Source organism: Rattus norvegicus, chromosome 9 (assembly GCF_036323735.1).
Source record: "Rattus norvegicus strain BN/NHsdMcwi chromosome 9, GRCr8, whole genome shotgun sequence".
In the NCBI taxonomy this organism is placed as follows: domain Eukaryota; kingdom Metazoa; phylum Chordata; class Mammalia; order Rodentia; family Muridae; genus Rattus; species Rattus norvegicus.
Window position 1 is genome coordinate 119,102,594 of NC_086027.1, and position 18,240 is coordinate 119,120,833.

Consider the following 18,240-nt stretch of genomic DNA (forward strand, 5'->3'; position numbering starts at 1 on the left):
AGGTCCAATTTCATTCTCCTGCAGGTGGACATGGGTTTTCCCATCACCATTTTTCTTTGAAGATACTTTCTTTTCCCCAGGGATATTCTAATCTTCATCAAGTATTAAATGGTTAAAGTTACATATATTTATGGTTGGGATATTTTTCCATTAGTTTAAATGTCTATTTTATGCCAATACTATCAGTAGTGTATTACTTTTATTACTGTGGCTCCATAAGATATCTTGGGATCTGGAATGGTAATCTTTGCATCATGTTTTCTTTCCCCACTCAGGATTGGTTTTGTTATCTGGGGTTTTTGTGTTTTCATATGAACTTTATTTTTTTATAATTCTGTAGTTTATTTTGAATATATCAAATTCATAGTTTTCAATATCAAATGTTTTTTTTTGTTTTTTAAGAGAATTTTATTTTTCTAGGTTGCAAATAAATTGTCCTTGGGTTTTTATTTGGTCATTTCAAGAGACACACAGCTGAAAAACAAAACACAGACACACAGAAATGCTACTGAGAGAATTCAAATGTCTACGTGGCCCACAGGGGACAGAGGCAGTTGCTTCTACCACAGAGACAAAGCAAACACAAAGGAGGATGTTCTCCCTTTCCAGACTACAGGCATCATTTGCCCTGGGATGAGCCTCTGGGTGGGACTATTTTGGACACGCTGGTAGGAACCGTCATTGACGGTCTCAGACAGAAGCCTGCCAGAGACTCTCAGCCTGTTAGGATGCTGTGTCTCAGGAGAGCCCAGCATCAGTACCACTGCTGCCTGCAAGGCCTTCAAAACATCTCCCTGGATCAATACCCCACTTGGCCAACTTATAACTTTCCACCTTTTGCCAGTACTGTGCATGTGACCGATCGGGTTAGTGGGCATTTTTGAAATGCAGGGATTTCTACTTGGCTAAAATGCTTTTAGTTTTCTATTGACATGCTCCTCAGCTTTGTAATATACCCTAAACTAAAATGTCTTCAGGCCAGGCAGGTGTAGTTGTGCACACCTTTGATCCTAGTACTTGGGAGGCCGAGGCAGGCAGATCTTCGAGTGTTCCAGGCAGGCCAAGGCTACATAGTGAGATCCCCTCACTCCTTTATACCCCCTTTTCAAACATATTTTTACCCCAAAGGTGATCTGGTCTTTAAAAAAAAAGTTCAAAGAGGTTGAAAATTATAATTCATTGAAGGGTTACACATTTCAAACAACTACCCATTTACTTGGTTCTTCAAGCACTTTAAGGTTTGGAGACCATCTTACGAAGTATCTTAGAGTATGCTAATGGTTATTATAAGCCATCTTGAAGAACACATCTCTTTTGGAGTGGTATTATATTCCTTTATGGTAAACACATAGTAGGTGTTCAATAATTCTTGTCACAAAATGAATGACTAAAAAAAGATATTTATGTCCCTTTTTAAACCAAATAAGTAGTGTTATTTTTGTTTACAACATTTATGCAACAAAATGAAGTTCAGTAGAAGAACTTACTTAAATCCACGTTTTAGAAAAAAATAGGGCACAGAAAGGCAGACATTTCAAAGCCGAACAAAAATCTAGGGTCTCCCTATGGATTTCTAAATATCGTCTGGTTGACCAGGAAAACAGATATATTTGTGAATGAACTGCAAATTAAAGGAAAACTTCAATATAACAAGTACATGTTTAAGTTAACTTAAAGAAAACAATTATTGATAAAACAGTATATGTTAAGAGAAATGCTAACTCTCTGTATTTTCAAAACTGTGCAAAAGTTGCTTGTAGTATCCTCAGATGGGCGGTCTGGCCAGTGACGTAGAAGTCCGTTGCCTTTAAATGGTATGTAGTGAAGAGATGTAGCCCGCCACTGAACTAGCTGGAATCTGGCTGGGCTGTAGCTTTTGAACAGCTGGTGTGGATGTGGGAGACCTGCAGTACCGGGAGCAGCAGCTGGAGGGCGTCCTGGACATATGTGGTGCTATTGCAGCCCTCTAAAAGCACGCTATTGATCATGGGGTTAAGGACTTCAGCCTTCTTGTTGCTCCCAACAGTGGTTAAAACATTTGTAAATTTCTTCGATAGGGCGGCTACTTCATTGCACATTGCCGTGGTTAATCTTATCAGAACTTTTGCTTGGTCTTGAGCTGGTTTTTCCTCTTCTTGTCCATGGAGAATTAACTCTGCAACTTTATGCAGTTGCTCGATGCAACGTGCAGTGACCTCAGCCAGACTTTCAATGGATAACATGTACACCACCTCTACAGTCTTAGCTCCTTTGCCCCCTGCCTTGTCTTCTTCAGGTTCCTCAGCTTTCTCTTCCTTTCCTTCTTTCTTCTCTTCCTCCTCGGACCCTTTGGCCACATCTATTGACACCACGCTTTGATCCTCTTCCACCCAGTCATGAGCTTTCTTCATGGCCTTATTGAGTTTGTCAGGTGTGGCGGCGACATGTAATTCAAACAGGAGCTCTGTAAGCATCCTAGCAAATTCTTCCCCGCTTTCTTCTAGGCCTTGTTCCTCTGGATTTTCCTCATTCTCTGATTCTTTGGCTACAAAGATGTCTTTGATAGAAATTAGGTCATTTTTCAAGAGTTCTAGCTTCTCTCCATCCAGTGATGCTAAAAATGACTGAACCTTGCTCTCGCTCTCATTGGACAGAATCTCCAGGTGTGACAAACCTTGATATTCATTAAACAGCATCCCATAGTGTGCAGTCCTCTCCGCCGTGAGCTGCTGTGCCAGCCGCTGCTTCTCCTTCTCCTTGGCCTCTCTCAACATCTGGGACAAGGAAACCATTCTCTCCATCAGTGTCTTGGTCCGCTTAAACCCTGGGTCGCTTTCTGCCAGGACGTTCATGGCAGATGAATTCTTGCCAATGAATTCTAAAGCATCCAGTCCTCCGGTTAAGATGCTTTTGCCTGTGTTTTGAACTGCGTTGGTGAGGGCTGACAGCACACCCCTCGACCCTGCCGTCCCTGGTGGAGGAGGAGTATGGGGGCCTCCAGCAGGGTCCTGATCTGGAGTCACATTTTGCGAGATTCTGTTTTCGGCATCAGTTAGGGCCCCTTCTGGAGATCCAGAATTGACACTGTGGATTCGCAGGGTTGCCCCTGCCTTTTCTTTGACTGCTGTTAATCCGTGACCTACTGTGGCTGATGCAGATGAGAGCAGAGACTTCCCCCAGGACCCCCAGCCTGCCCATCTTCCTGCTGGTGGTGAGGAGTCCACGGCCACATCGTTCTGTTCTTTCAGAGGTATTTCAGATCCGGTGTCTCCCTCAAGGCTGACAGAATCAATGCACTCAACCAGGGTGTCTTCAGTTACTTCTCCATTGAGGGGCGTCTCATCAGCATCACTAGCCTTGGACTGGTCTAGAAGCCCTGTAGGGGTGACCTCTGCACACGCAGCTGCTGAGACCTCAGATTGCTCTCCTGTGTGGTCAGCTGGTGCTGGCTCATTTGAAGTCATAGCTGGACCACACTGCACTTCTGCATCTTCAGCAGGGGAGTTGGGCATCTCAGCAGCATCTTCTCCTCCTCCATTGTCTATGGCGTCATGAGCATCATCAGACATTTTAATATCGCTTGGCTGGCCGAGTGCGCGCCCCAAATGTTATTTTTTTATTGGATATTTAATGTATTTACATTTCAAATGTTATCACCTTCCCCCCTCCCATCTCCCCTCCTCCTTCTTCTATGACGATTCTCTCACTCCCATCCACCCACTCCCATGTCAACACCCTGGCATTCCCCTACACTGGGAAAACGAGCCTTCACAGGACCAAGGGCTTCTCCTCCTATTGATGCCAGCCAATGCCATCCTCTGCTACATATGCGGCTGAAGCCATGGGTCCTTCCATGTGTCTTTGGTTGGTGGTTTAGTCCCTGGGAGCTCTGTGGGTTCTGGTTGGTTGATATTGTTGTTCTTCCTATGAGGTTGCAAACCCCTTCACCTCCTTCACTCCTTTCTCTAACTCCTCTATTGGGGTCCCCATGCTCAGTCTGATGGTTAGCTGGAGTCATCCTCATCTGTATCAGTAGGACTCTGGCAGAGCCTCTCAGAGACATCCATATCAGGTTGTCTCACATGAACTTTATTCTATCTATCTATCTATCTATCTATCTATCTATCTATCTATCTATCTATCTATCTATCATATGAAGAATGAGATTGGGGTTTGTTTGAGGTTGCAGTGATAGTTTTTGATAGAATGGTCATCTTCCTAATTTTAATTCTACCACTCTATGAGCACTGAATGTCTTTTCATTTTCTGGTGTTTTTATCTCTTTCACTGGAGGTTTAAAGTTTCTATTGTAGAGGTCCTTCAGTTCCTTGGTTAGGCTTATTCCTAAAATATTTTTTGAGGGTATTGTCAATGGAAATATGTCCATAGTTGTTTTCTCTGTGTTTGTTGTTGGTGTATAGAAAAAAGCTATTTATTTGGGCAATTTGATTCTGTATCTTGCCGCATTGTTGGATTTGCTCATTGTTTCTAGAAGTTTTATAACAGAATTTCTGGGATCTCAAATGTCTAATTTTGTGTCATCTGCACGAATAGCTGTCTATTTGTAATCCCTTTAATTTTCTTTTCTTGAGTTATTGTTCCAGCTAGTGCTTCAAGCGCAATACGGAGAAGGGGTAGAGATATTGGACATTCCTGTCTCATTCCTGACTTCCATGTGTTTGCTTTATGTTCTTCTTCATTTAGGAAGATGTTTTCTGTGGGTTTATCATATAAAATTTCGTCCTATAGCGACATGCTCTTCCATTTTCTATATTCTGTAGGTCTTTTATCATAAAGGCCCATTGTGTTTTATCAAAGGTTTTTTCTCCATCTATTAAAGTAACCATGAATTTTTTACTTTAAAACAACTGGCGTTGTTTGTTACATTTGTTGACTTGCATATGTTGATTTATCTCTTCATTTAATAGGTAAAGGCAACTTGGTCGTGGTGGATAATCTTTTAATTGTTAATTAAACAAATTGAGGTTATACTATAATTACAAGATTTCTCATGTTTCTTTCCTCCCCCAAACTGTTCCATATATTTCTCCCTGCTTTCTTTCAAATTCGTCACCTCTTTCTCACCATCTTTATTGCATGCATGTATGCATATGTACACACATATATTCTCAATTATAACCTTCTCAGCCTGTATGATATTACTTGTATGTGTGTTTTCATGGCTGACATTTTGGTCTTGGTTAATGAATTGGTTTGCTCTTCCCTGGGGAAGGCTATTTCTCACACTGTAAGTCTTCCTCAGTGCCACGCCCAACCTCGACCAGCAAGGAAGACACAACCACAGGAGATCTTCTTCAAGCAGTTTTACTCAGGAACCTTGATACAATCTTCTGACCTCTATCTCTTCTGACTCTCTCTCCTCGGGGAACGCCCTGCACCACACTTAAATAGCTAACACTGGCCAGTCCTAGCAAGTCATGTGGGTCATGTAGATAGGCTGTCACTATGCGGAAGCTAGGGGGCCAGGCAGACATAGCCAAATAAGGACTTGTTTACTGCAAGGAGCTTTCACCGTTGGGAGGGTGGAAGGCAGAAACCAGCGCCAAGTTTGAGGCAGCTCTCTACACCTTAGTTACTTGTTGATTTTTGTGTGGGGTTGAAATGTCATGGAGCTTTTCTTGTTCAGTTAGGTATGCTGTGGGCAGCCATATTGGTGGGACTTTATTGATGTATGTCTCTATTATGTTTGAAAGTATCTTATTGAGAAATTCAAAATCTTTCTATCAGGGATATTGGTTTCTGGTTCTGTTGTTATTGTGTCTTTACCTTATTTTGGTATTAGAGCAATACTAGATTCATAGAGGGAAGTTAGAAGTGCTCCTTATTGTTTGAAAAAATATGTTAAGAAGGATTGTCTATAGATCTTTGGAAGTCTGGTAGAATTATGCTGTCCATCCTTCTGTCCATGGACTTTTGAGTAGGAAGGCTTTTCAATTCTTTCGTCTCCTCATTTTTATGAGTCTGTTTAGATTGTTGACTTCTTCCTTGTTTAATTTTGATGATGTGTGTGAATCTAGAAATCCATCCATTTCTTTTAGGTTTTCCAGTATATTCTAGTATATCAGAGTACAGGTTTGTTTTTGGTGGAAAAATCCAATTACATATTTTTTCTCTGTCTGTGTGCCTCACAATGAAAGAACAAAGACCATAAAACTGATTAAAGTAGGACTTATGGCTGGCCACCTACAACTTAATTGTAGTTGAACCAATCTAAACTTATATTGATTTAGCTTATAAGTGAATGAGACTCAGACTATAGTTATTTTACTTGACTTTGATAACTCTGGGGGTGGGGTAACCCCTAATCTCCTTTTCTAACTGTTGGACTGGCTACTTCTCCAGTGGCGTACCCCAAATACTTTCTGTTTTGCGTGGCCACGTGCTCATGGTTCATCTCCTTTAATGGCAGCTTCTTTCTTTCTCCAGTAGCCTTCTTCCCTCCTCCCAGAGTACAGGTTTTTAAAGTATTCTCTTATGGTAGTCTATATTTCCTTTGTGTCTGTTATAAGGTTTCCCCATTCACTTGTTTCTGCTTTTGGTCTCTCTCTCTCTCTCTCTCTCTCTCTCTCTCTCTCTCTCTCTCTCTCCTCTCTCCTCTCTCCTCTCTCCTCTCTCCTCTCTCCTTTTGGTTAGTTGGTCAAAGGGTCGTTAATCTTATCTTCTCAAAAGAACTGGCTTTTAGATCTGTTGATCATTTGTATTTTTTCTTTCTTTCTATTTGATTGATTTTTTTCTCTGATTTTTAGTTCTTGCAATCAACTGTGTTTGGATTTTATCCCACATATTTGAGTTGCATTAAGTCATCCCTCCTTCTTTTTTAAATGTAGGCACTTAAAGCTATAAATATCCATTGAGGGACCACTTCCAAGTTTTCATGTGTTGTGTTTTTGTTTTCACTTATTTCCAGAAAAGTTTTTATTTCTTTCCTGATTTCTTCTTTGATCCACTCATCATTCAGTAATGAGATATTTAATCTCCACAAATTTGGCTATTTACTAGAGATTTGTTTGCTATCAATTTGAATTTTTATTGGATTGTAGTCAGATAGGATACAAGGAGTTATTTCAATCTTTTTGAACTTGTTAAAATTTGTTCAGTGTTTCAGGATGTAGCTTGTTTTAGAGAAGTTTCCATGAACTACTGAGAAGAATGTGTATTCTTTGGTAGTTGGGTGGAATAGTCTATAGATATTTGTTAAGCCCATTTGATATATGATTCCAATTAATTCTGGTATTCCTCTGTTTATTTTTGTTCAGATGACTTGTCTATTGGAGAAAGTGGGTTATTGAAGTTACCTACAAGTACTAGATTGATATTAATCTGTGCCTCTTAACCCACTAATAATTTATTTAAAATGAAATTGGGTGGGCCAAAGTTTGATTCATACATGTTTAGAATAGTAATGTTTTCTTGGTTATGTTTCATTGTTTAGAATGGAGTTTTCCTCTTCTGATTAGTTTTCAGTTTCCACTGAGAAATCAGCTGTTTTTCTGATAAATTTCCCCTTATATTTAAGTTGGGTTTTTTCAGCTCGCAACATCTTTTATTTGTTCTGTAAACTTAGTGCTTTAGTTATGACAGGACATGGGTGTTTCTTTTTATTTGTCTAGTGCTTCTTGTATCTATATGGTTATAAATACACACACATATGGTTATATATATTATATATACACATATATGATTATATATATTATATATGCATGTATACACACATATATGCAGTTTTATACCTATATTTTCTTGGGTATCTCTCAGATGTTTTTTCTCTTTAATTAATTTCATTGAGCTATTTCTTTGTGTCTTTAAACTCTTTGAATTTTTTGATGAAGTTTATGAGTGTTCTTTTAAATTGTGTGTCCTGGGGTTCATCTAGATAATTCTCATTAACTGACATTTCAAAAGAATTGGCTGGTTTCTGAGGGGGAGATACTGGCTGTACCTTTCATATTATTTGTATTTTTGTGATGAAATCTTAGTCTGTGAACTTATTTTGTTAGTTTTCAGTCTGATACTGACAGAGCAGGTTGAGGGTGAAAGAGAGAGAGGATGTGTGAGCAGGTTTGGTCTGGGGGTTGGAAATGATTTAGATGGGCAGGGTTGGACAAGTTTCTTGACTGGTTTGCAGAATATGTCTTCTGGTCCAAGTCTGGAGTGTGGGTATAGATCTGGCTGGGTAGAGGTTGTTGACAGGGACCTATGGATTGTTGGTAACCAGGATGGGCAATGACAAAAGCCTAGATAATTATTCCCCGGGCATATGTGGCTAAGCCTGGCCAGGACGTTGAATGTGGGACTTGTGTTAGAACTGGTAGGTTGAGGGGAGGCTCAAGAAGACTCATGGCATTAGACCTTGGAGAAGGATGAGCAGGATCTGGCCATGTAGAGAGGTTGGAATAGTGTAGGCATATGCCCACATTTTAAATGACACCAGTTGCAAAGAGATTGTCTTATATTACTCTCATTAATTTCCTCAAGCAAGAATAGCCCTAAAACAATAAAATCAGATTCTAGCTGCTTTCTTTTCAGAGATAGTTTTTGAGGTCACTATTTGGTTTTCATTCTGCCCTTTAGGAAGACTCCCTGGTGCTTTCTTAGTCCTTAATTCTCTCCTGAACATCACTGGTCTCAGTCTTGGTTACATCACTGTTAAAACTACAAACTTGCCCACATCCCTTTTGCTGTGACATTTCCTCATAGAGAAAATTCTTCATGGTCCACTGACAATGAAGTTAGCTCCTTCAGGGATAGGATGTATCTGTTTAATAGCTCCATGCTTCTCCCAGACAGAGTCAGAGTCAGGGCTCTGGAACTAAAGGTGTAAAGTATGTTGAGTTTCTCTGTGGGTAACTGCCTGCTTAAAGATGCTGAGGGACAGGTTCCAATGGCTGGAATATCTTTCAATTTTCCATGGAAGTCGTGTGCTAGATCAGAGTAATAAGTGACCCAGTATTTCCCACTGTGCGGTACCCAAATATTGAAGACTCAACTCCAAGGGTGTGCTGTTTTCAATGCATTTTAGAAAATTTCAGATGTTATCAAGAAATGTTTCTGCTCATTTGTCTTTCCTTCTTCTTTACTGATAACAAATCACAATGAAAGGTTTTAAAAACAATTTTCATACACATAATTTTACATAGTAATAAGATGGATAAAATAAGATGGATAATACTTGTTTATTTTTACATTAAGAGTTTAATCTTGGCTGGATATTAAATGTTGCAAGACATAGAATATCTTCAACATTTTCCAGAGTAGATCAATATTTTGATTTTATAATTCTCATTGCAGATATGTGGAACAAAATGTCAGAGATATCTTTAGGGCCATTCCATTTCCCTCTTCTCTGTGATCCTGTTATGTACACATTTGTGTGCTTAATTGCACAGCACAGCAGACAGAAGGGAGTCATCACCTTTCACCCACTTTGCCTTATTCTTAATAATGGGAATCTGGTTGCAAGTTGAGAAACACCAATGTTCTGTTACTGTTGAGAATAAATTCCTCCAAGTGGGTGCTAGGGGGAAGGGAGAGATGAAGTTTATAAAAATTTTAAATATGCAAAAACACAGGGAGATTTAACTTTTTTTTTGCTCTATTGGCTTCAGAATTATTTTTCATAGAGAAACAAAATGTCACACAAAAATTTAGAGACTTTTTTGCATTTATAGAGGATACATTTAAAGTATGTGTGAAAGCATGTGAGGAAGAATATAAAATACCAGAGATTTTCTAGCTTCCAAGATTCCTGTAGAATGAGTACAAATCAGTCCAATTAAAATATTTAATCAGCAGCAACACAGTTTGAACCACTGCTCTAGTTAATCCAGACTCTTTATTACAGTTTCCTTATGAATGTGTGTAGCTCTACGTGTTGTTGGCCATCCACACTCTCACTCTGTTCCTTAAGCACTCATGCAGGCATTGGGGGCTACCTTAGGGAAGGGTGCTCCTGCATTTTTGGTTCTCTGAAGACACATAATATTTGAGGGAATTCCGGCAGTTGAAATGGACTTCCCAATTTTAACTGTTTAGTGAACCTTAGGGTGTCAAAGGTCAATCATATAACAGATACTGATTAACAGTAGTATAAGCTAGCACAGTTATCTGTTATTCTCCTTCCATTATAGAACAGTATCTTGGGTAATCAAGTTACAAAGAATCAGTTGACCCTGCTGCTCTACTCCTGTGCTGGGACAGGATATACTGGCAGGAGTGCAGACAATTGCCTATCTCATGTCCCAGTAAGAGAAAGACAGGCTGAGGAAGGGACTAGAGTCCTGTGACCATCTTTGGTCACATTTCCAACCATTGAATGAGCTCGCATTAGACACCATTTCTTTCTTTCTTTCTTTTTTTTTTATTGGATATTGTTTATTTACATTTCAGATGTTATTCCCTTTCCCTGTTTCCTGTCCATAAGCCCCCTATCCCATCAGTGTCCCCCTTTTATAAGGGTGTTCCTTCTCCACAGTCAACCCTCCTCCTCCCTCCCTGTCCTGACTTTCCCCTACACTGGGGGTTCCAACCTTGGCAGGACCAAGGGCTTCTCCTCCCATTGGTTAGGCACCATTTCTTAAAGCTTCTATTTCCTCCAGCAGTGCTTCTTTGGAGACCAGGATATCTACAAGTGGACATTTGAGGGACACACAAGTTCTCAGCTATAGAATTCTAAGAAATTCAGTAGATGTAGCCAGAATTTTCTGATCTGTATCTTTCTCTGTATCTTTCCTGTGGACATGTACCTTCCTCTTAGGTTCTACGAAATATTTACTTTAGCAGCTGATGAATTTTGTGTAGAAACCTTACTTTGATAGAAACTTTACTCAGGCAATTTTCAGAGGGAAACCTGCCTAGTGTCCTTACAGGAGAGGTTGGTTCTGAACCTTGATGAAAGAACTCGCATTCGAATCAGAACTTCCTTCATAACCTTTCCCTAAAGAGATCCAGGAGAATTTACTAGGAATATGGTTTTCTGTGAACAATGAAAATAGCCAGATCATTCAGAGACTATAGAGCCTAGCAGATGCTCTAGGCAACAGGAATCCAGCAGGCTAATGCTCGTCTGATGCAAACAGGAAAAGAAAATGATTTTCTCCTAGATGTCCAGTGTAAACTCAAATTCACCTTGCTATGCTCGCTGCTTCCGACTATGTTCACTGGAAAACTCTTCGTGGTTGTCCTCATGACTAGTGAACTGGGCCTACGTTGAAAATATGAAGTTGAGGTCTCTGGGGATTCCTCATTCTGTCCACAGTAAACCACTGTCAACACTGGCATGTTGGAGGGAATTGCGTACATAGGGATAGTAATGAGACAACTGGATAATGACGGTTGAATCTGATTTTAGCTTGCTCAGAATGTAGAGTCTAGGAGGGAAATGATGGTTCATCACAGCATCATTAAAGTATACTCCAGTGGCGTTTGCTCCCTTACAGGTGTTTAACATCTGTCAATTAGCATTTGATTCCTGGCACTAGATATAAAACTGTTGATCTCACAGATGGCACTCTATATCACAAACAGAGAACAAACAAAAATTGTCTCATTTTCTTCTTTTGGAAGAGAAATTATACCTCTAACTACATGTTTTATACCATTAATGTTATGATTCTGTTTCACAGTTTAGCTTCTGGGGACATTGATAATCTTATTCTTCCAATAAAATTCCATAAAAGTTAACTGCATTGGCACCATCATTTTTTAATAGTACTTGATCAGGAAGTGGTCACTGATCTAACCACTTTAAATATTCTTATAAAAACACTAAGAGACGATTCCTACTAACCTCATCAAGCTTGCCTCATTACAACCATTTCTGGAGGTACACTGTTTTGATGAAGTTTCCTTTCCAATATAAAGACTAAGTAGTTATATCACATATCCCTCCCAGTAAGCAAACAGTAAAGAAAAATCAGCACTCTATCTACCTATCTATTTATCTATCTATCTATCTATCTATCTATCTATCTATCTATCTATCTATCCATCGATCATCTATCTATCTATCTACCTATCTATCTTTCATCATCTATCTACCTATGATCCATCTATCTATCTATCTATCTATCTATCTATCTATCTATCTATCTATCTATCTATCATCTATCTGTTATTTTTCTGGCCACCCACCTATTGATGAGTGAATCAACAATTTCTCTGTGTGTATGGCTATATGTCTTTTATGTATCTCTGTGTATCTGTATATCTAATTATCTTTTATCTATCTGTTGCTGATCACTACACTGTACTTACTCTACTACTCCGACACATTTTTGATGATCTAACACACTGCCAACTTTGAATCAGTAGCTCTGGAGCTAGAAGTACACTACATAGCATCTAGGCTTCATTCCAGACATCATTGCCACTTCACTTTTATGAGTTATCAGATATAGTGGTCCTGAAAATATCCTTGTAAGAGTTGCAAAGTGAGCAGAGCCAGTTGCCAGTTCTAATCTCACACCGTGGAGATTGCAGAGAAGGTCACTAGGATTTTAATGTAAAACTATATCACTTTTGGTATCCATTCTCTGTGAGAAGGTGCTCTTGCTTGCTGTGCTTGTTTGGGATAAGACCTCATATTTGAAACATCAATCGATACCATGGTATATCCAGTGTGTATCCACATGTAAAGTGGGATATAGTTAATTATTTATAATCCAATTTCTCTAAAGAAACTTTACCTAAAGAGTTTTCTTTGGGTGAAAGTGCAACAATGGTAAATTTTAACATGCCTGCTCTTGGGATCCCACTTCTGTTAAGTGTGAAATAAATGTGCTTGAGATAAAGTGTGCTATCTCTTGCTTTTTGTCTTATGAGTTTATGATGTATCTTGCTTTCTGAAATCTTCAGTGATACCGTATGGTTCCTAAAAATTTTATGGCATTTGTTTCTCTTTGACACATTATAGAATCTCTTTCTATATTTTCTCCCCAAAGCTTTTAGGTTTCCTCTCTCTCTCTCTCTCTCTCTCTCTCTCTCTCTCTCTCTCTCTCTCTTTTTGGTATTTAAGTTTTTATGTGGAATTAAGTTTTGTGCCTTTGTATCTAGCTATACTTGCCTGTGTATTGAGAATGTTTTTAGAATCCATGCAGTCTATTTTTTGCCTTTTGAAATTTATTTTGCTGTTTGACAGTTGCATCTATGTGAATAGCCTCTAATTTCCTCTCTTATGCACACCTACCTTCATCTCCCTCCATTGCTGTCAACGCCACCTCGTTCCTACCAGTCTTTTACCCAGAATCAGGAATTTTGTTTTGTTTTGTAACCCGTTTGTTTAACATGGCCATTTGTTTGATCATTGGGTTGTAACTATCTGTTGGAGCTTGGTAGGGTTGCTGTGAGTACACCGTGGAGGCAATGATTCCCCCTCACTTGGATTCTATCAGTAGCAAACAGTTCAGCAGGGAGGGTTAGGGTCACCTTAGGCCTTCCTGCATGCTTGCTTGACTGTTGATGCTGCCTGTTCTTATGCAGACTAAGTGCAAGTATATACAGCTGCTTGTGGCTCAGATTGCAATGGCCTTTCTCCCTTCTCCCTTTCTTGGCTCTAACATTCTTTCTGCCCATCTTCTCAATACAGACTAAAATGCTTTCATATCTATCTATCTATCTATCTATCTATCTATCTATCTATCTATCTATCTATCCATCTATCCATCTATCTATCTATCTATCTATCTATCTATCTATCTATCTATCTATCATCTTCTTCAGGGCTGGCCCCTCTCCCATCACCTTTCCCAGTAGCTTGTACAGCCATGAGTTTGTTCACCACTGTTTATAGAAAGAGAGGTTTCTCTGATTGAGGCTGGGGTCATCATTTGTACACAGAGGTGTATAAACATACATGTCTGGAAGGCATCTTAATACTGTGCCGACTTAACAAAACAGCAGTACACAACTCCCATTTTTAGCCTATTGTCTCTCCAATATGAGTTTTTAGAGCAGGTGTACAGTACCATGCATGGCTTCCCTCATGTGGCAGGGCAAATCCAACCAGTCATTGGTCACTCCCATAACAGCAGTGCTGACTTTGCATAAACATCCTTGTTCTAAAAGTCAATTTTAGAGCAGTTTTATGTCCATAGTAAAATTGAAAAGAAGACACAATGATTTTTCCCAGCACATGTAAAGCCTGCACCTTTAGCAATATCCCCCAGTGGTGAGGTACATGAGTTATAATTAGTCAGCCCTCATCTACAAACTGTTATCATCAAGAGTCCACAGTTTTCACATGTGGGCTTTGTGTAGCCTTTGAATGTGGACAAGTAGGCAGATTCTGTTCCTCTGTGTGTTCACCTGCATTGGTGGTGTTACTGCTCTGGACTTGGGTGATTTTTCATAGCTGTGTGGTGGCATTTCATAGTAGTTTGTATTCCTCAGATTGTACATAATATCGATAATCTGTGCATATATTTTTGCCATATATATTTTTCTCAGTAAGGCATCTCTTCACATTTTTTTTGCTTATTTTAAATTATTCATTACTGTTTAGTCTTAGTCGGGTTTGGAAGTATGGCATATTTTGGGTAATATATCGTTTCAGATGCGGCTTGTACAAATATTTTTCTCCTCACATATGACTTAACTTCTAAGTCTCCTGACATTGCCTTTCTAAGAGTATGGATAGTCCGTTTTAACAATTGGAGTTATAGTTCAAAGCTATGGCAAAATAGAGCAAATATTCAGTATACTTCACCTGCCAAAGACCAGTACTCAGTGTAAGAGCAGTGCCTGGAGGCCTCCTGTGAGGAAGAGCTAAGGAGGGAAGAAGGGTAAACAAGGTGGGCTTCTGCTTATCTCACTCAGGAGTGTATCTTATCATTTAGTGTGATCATTGTGAATCATCAATACTTAAGGATGAGGACAGAAGGGCAGGGTCTAAAAGAGAAGGCATCAGTATGTTCAAGCCCAGTGCTCTCTACACAGCCTTGCAAGTTGCTACCCCTTTTGGAGCCACAGCTTCTTAATCTCCAAGGAAAACTCACTTCTATCTACTCTTTGAACCGCTGTGAGGATCACATGACCAAGAATGCACAGTGGTCTCCAGTACCATGTCCGGCTTGTGGCCCACACTCTTCACAACAGCACAGTGCCTCCAACACTTCATAGCAGTACTCTGTTGAGGAATTCGAGGCTAAGAAGGAAATAAATATTTAAAAAGTTTTATCAGTAATTCAGCACAAACTTAAACACACAGGGTGAATCTCAGCAACCCTGTGTATCACACTTACGTATCTTTATAAAAGAAACATTCTATCATATATCAAGTGCATTAGATAAGGGGTAGAGCAAGAGGCCCATTCGGAATTAGCCAGCGAGGATGCAGAACCCAGTTTTAATAAAGTGAGACTCCATATGACTAGAAAGTGAAAAGGGGCCAAGAGTTGCAAAGGTCATGGTAAATGAATTAGGAAAGCAATCAAAATGGCTTAGCAAAGCAACGCTGTCATTCTTCATCTTAATGAATCTCCTAAAGAGTAAATAAAAGGAGGAAGATGAAAAGTAATTATTGACTGTGTACCTAGCTATCGGAGCTGCTGGTGTCTCTAAGAAACGCAGTTCATAAGGCTGAGCTGTAGGTGAATTACATATATATCATGTAGCTCTCTGAGAGCTGCCATGCCTTATCCCGTGTTGACACTGGCAGTGTATAAATACTGAGTTTAATGAGCATGCTATGTGGAACATGCTAGCCCCTGTCACACTGCTGAATTTAGACATTGAATTTCCAAGGAGTTAGAGGTGCTACAGAGGACATGGTTTGAAGGGCCAGAGGCTGGAGTAGCATCTATTTTTGTCATTACTTGTTGAATAGGGAGGGTATTATTATTATTATTATTATTATTATTATTATTATTATTATTATTATTTGCTTGCCATTGGGCTACAAAAATGATGAAGGAGACACATGAGGGAAAATAATCACAAAAAAGGAGAAAGAATGATTGGAAATGTCACAGAGGCAGGAAACACAATCAGCGATATTTTCATAATTATTATATCAGAGGGTGGGTTTTCTGGGGCAGATTTTATTAGAGCCAATCCCGTAGAACAGCGTTTACTTTACAGTTCTATGAGTGGAGCCTAGGAACTCACATACCCTAGGCAAGCACTCTCTCAGTGAGCTACCTCTCTGGCTGCTGTCAAGAACTCTCAGACCTGGGAATTTCTGTTCACCCGAATGAGGAGAAACAATTACGTGGATTATCTTTGTTATCTCAGTTGACACAGCAATTAAGGCCTCTCGCTGAGTAAGTTGTACCTTTGATTATATGATAATCATGCTGCTTTAATCATGATGGCTGAAGAGCAGAGCAGCCAGAGAGCCTAAAAAACCGAGGGGCACATTATAGTAGAAGTCTGTATGCAAGGTACCATGAAATGGTGGAAAGTTCCAGAACTGGAAGACAAGCAGGCCTGTAAGGGACATTATGCTAGGGCCTCAACCATACACTGTTCAAGTTTATAGCATGAACGTGCCCAGACACTGGGTACACATACTATGGATGTTAGAGGCGACTGGAGTAAACATTTCTTTTTCAATCAGTTTCATAGTGTAGCCTGGCCTTCAACTCAGTTTGTAGCTGAGAAGACTTTGAACTTTCTGACCCATTTCTGTTACCTTTGCCTCCTAGGTGTTGGGATTACTCTGGTGTGCCTAGTTTTACACAGAGCTCAGGACCAATCCAAGGCTTTGCGAATGCATTTTACTAAGCTACATCTCCAGTACTGTGTTCGATGCTGGAGGACTATTTCTAAGCTTCTTAGAAAGCCCAAACTGTGGACATTTGACTAACTTTTCAACTTGCTTCGTAAAGAAAGTGGGGTATTAAATTTCCTCAAAGACTTGGTTAGTGCTGACATGAACTATGGATGTAGTGTGTGTGTGTGTGTGTGTGTGTGTGTGTGTGTGTGTGTGTGCACATGTGTGCTCGTGCACACATGCAGGTACAGATGCCCAAGCATCTAAATAGAAAAGTATGTCTAATGCCTTCTTCTATCCTACCTAATTTCTTTGAGTAAGGGTCTGCCATTAAGTTGTAAGTATGTAGTAAGTAGTTGTAAATAGGTTGCCATTCAGCTCGAGGTTTTAGCTAGGCTGGTGGCCAGTGAGCTTCAGAGATCCTCTTGTTTCTGTCCTTCACTGCATGTAAAGCCTGGCTTTTTTACTTGGGTAATAGCTGTTTAAACTTGGGTCCTTAAGAGTCCTCATGGATCTATTTCCACAGTCCTCAAACATAATTTCTTTTTCTAGACCAAGTTGATTTTCTTCATCTTCATCCTCTTCATAATCACCACCACCATCACCATCATCACCACCACCACCACGATCATCATCATTATTTACTATGGTTTTGATGCTGAGCTGGGCCAGGGACAGTGAAATTGAAATATTCTCTCTGTAAGTGTGGAAGAAATGACAGATGCATAGCTGCAGGCCTTCAGGTTTTTCGATACAACTGATATTTACAGAGCCTTTTGCCGTCTGCCATTTAGTCTGTGTTCAGACAGAAGAATCTGCCTGAAGAACAGCTAGCCCCATACTTAAGACATTTTGATTACAGAATTAAATCAGCCTGCAATCAAACAGAAAAGCGATGTCTAAATCAATCCTAAAATGACCTTCCCCTACAAGAAAAGAATCGTTTTGAAAAAGGTCAATTTAGTTGTGTATTATGATAAAGATCTGAAGTATTTGTCCTCTAAAGTCTTTGCTGGAAAAAAAAAACAAACTAATTTTGCAGGAACCATCACTAGAAAAACATGTCCCTTCCAATTGCCTCCTCAAGAGTTAGAACCATTAAACTGTGGTGACGCATGTCCTAAATATTGTCAAAACTGCTCTATGTTTCAAAACAATCTTCAGATTATGTTTCCTTTGGCCCCCAAGGCCCAGGTGAAGCTATGTCTAGTTAGAACCCAATCTCTAGGAAGTATAATTTAAGGTGAAATTATTGGGTTTATGCTTCTGTACTTTCTTTTATATTCTACCTTAGTGGTAGGGATTTTATGATAATGGACAGAAGGAAAGAGACAATGCTACAGCCCATATGCTACAGAAGCAAATTTATTCTCATTAATATAATTAAGTCCAGCTGAGTATGATGGCACTTACCCATGAGCCCATCATTCAGTAGGCAGAGAGAGGCACAAAGATCACAAGTTCAAGTCCAATCTCAGTTATATAGTGAAACTCTCTCAAAAAACAAGAATATTAAATCCAGATATTTAAAA

General features: G+C 39.5%; 1 protein-coding gene across 1 annotated transcript; it reads right to left on the reverse strand.

The window, feature by feature from the left end:
• Positions 1-389: 389 nt before the first annotated feature.
• Fam114a1l1 (family with sequence similarity 114, member A1-like 1) lies at positions 390-3,574 on the reverse strand. The gene has a single exon (XM_237514.12). It carries the CDS (start codon positions 3,546-3,548, stop codon positions 1,848-1,850), a length of 1,701 nt encoding a protein of 566 aa, XP_237514.6. The 5' UTR covers positions 3,549-3,574; the 3' UTR covers positions 390-1,847.
• Between the last annotated feature and the right edge of the window lie 14,666 nt (positions 3,575-18,240).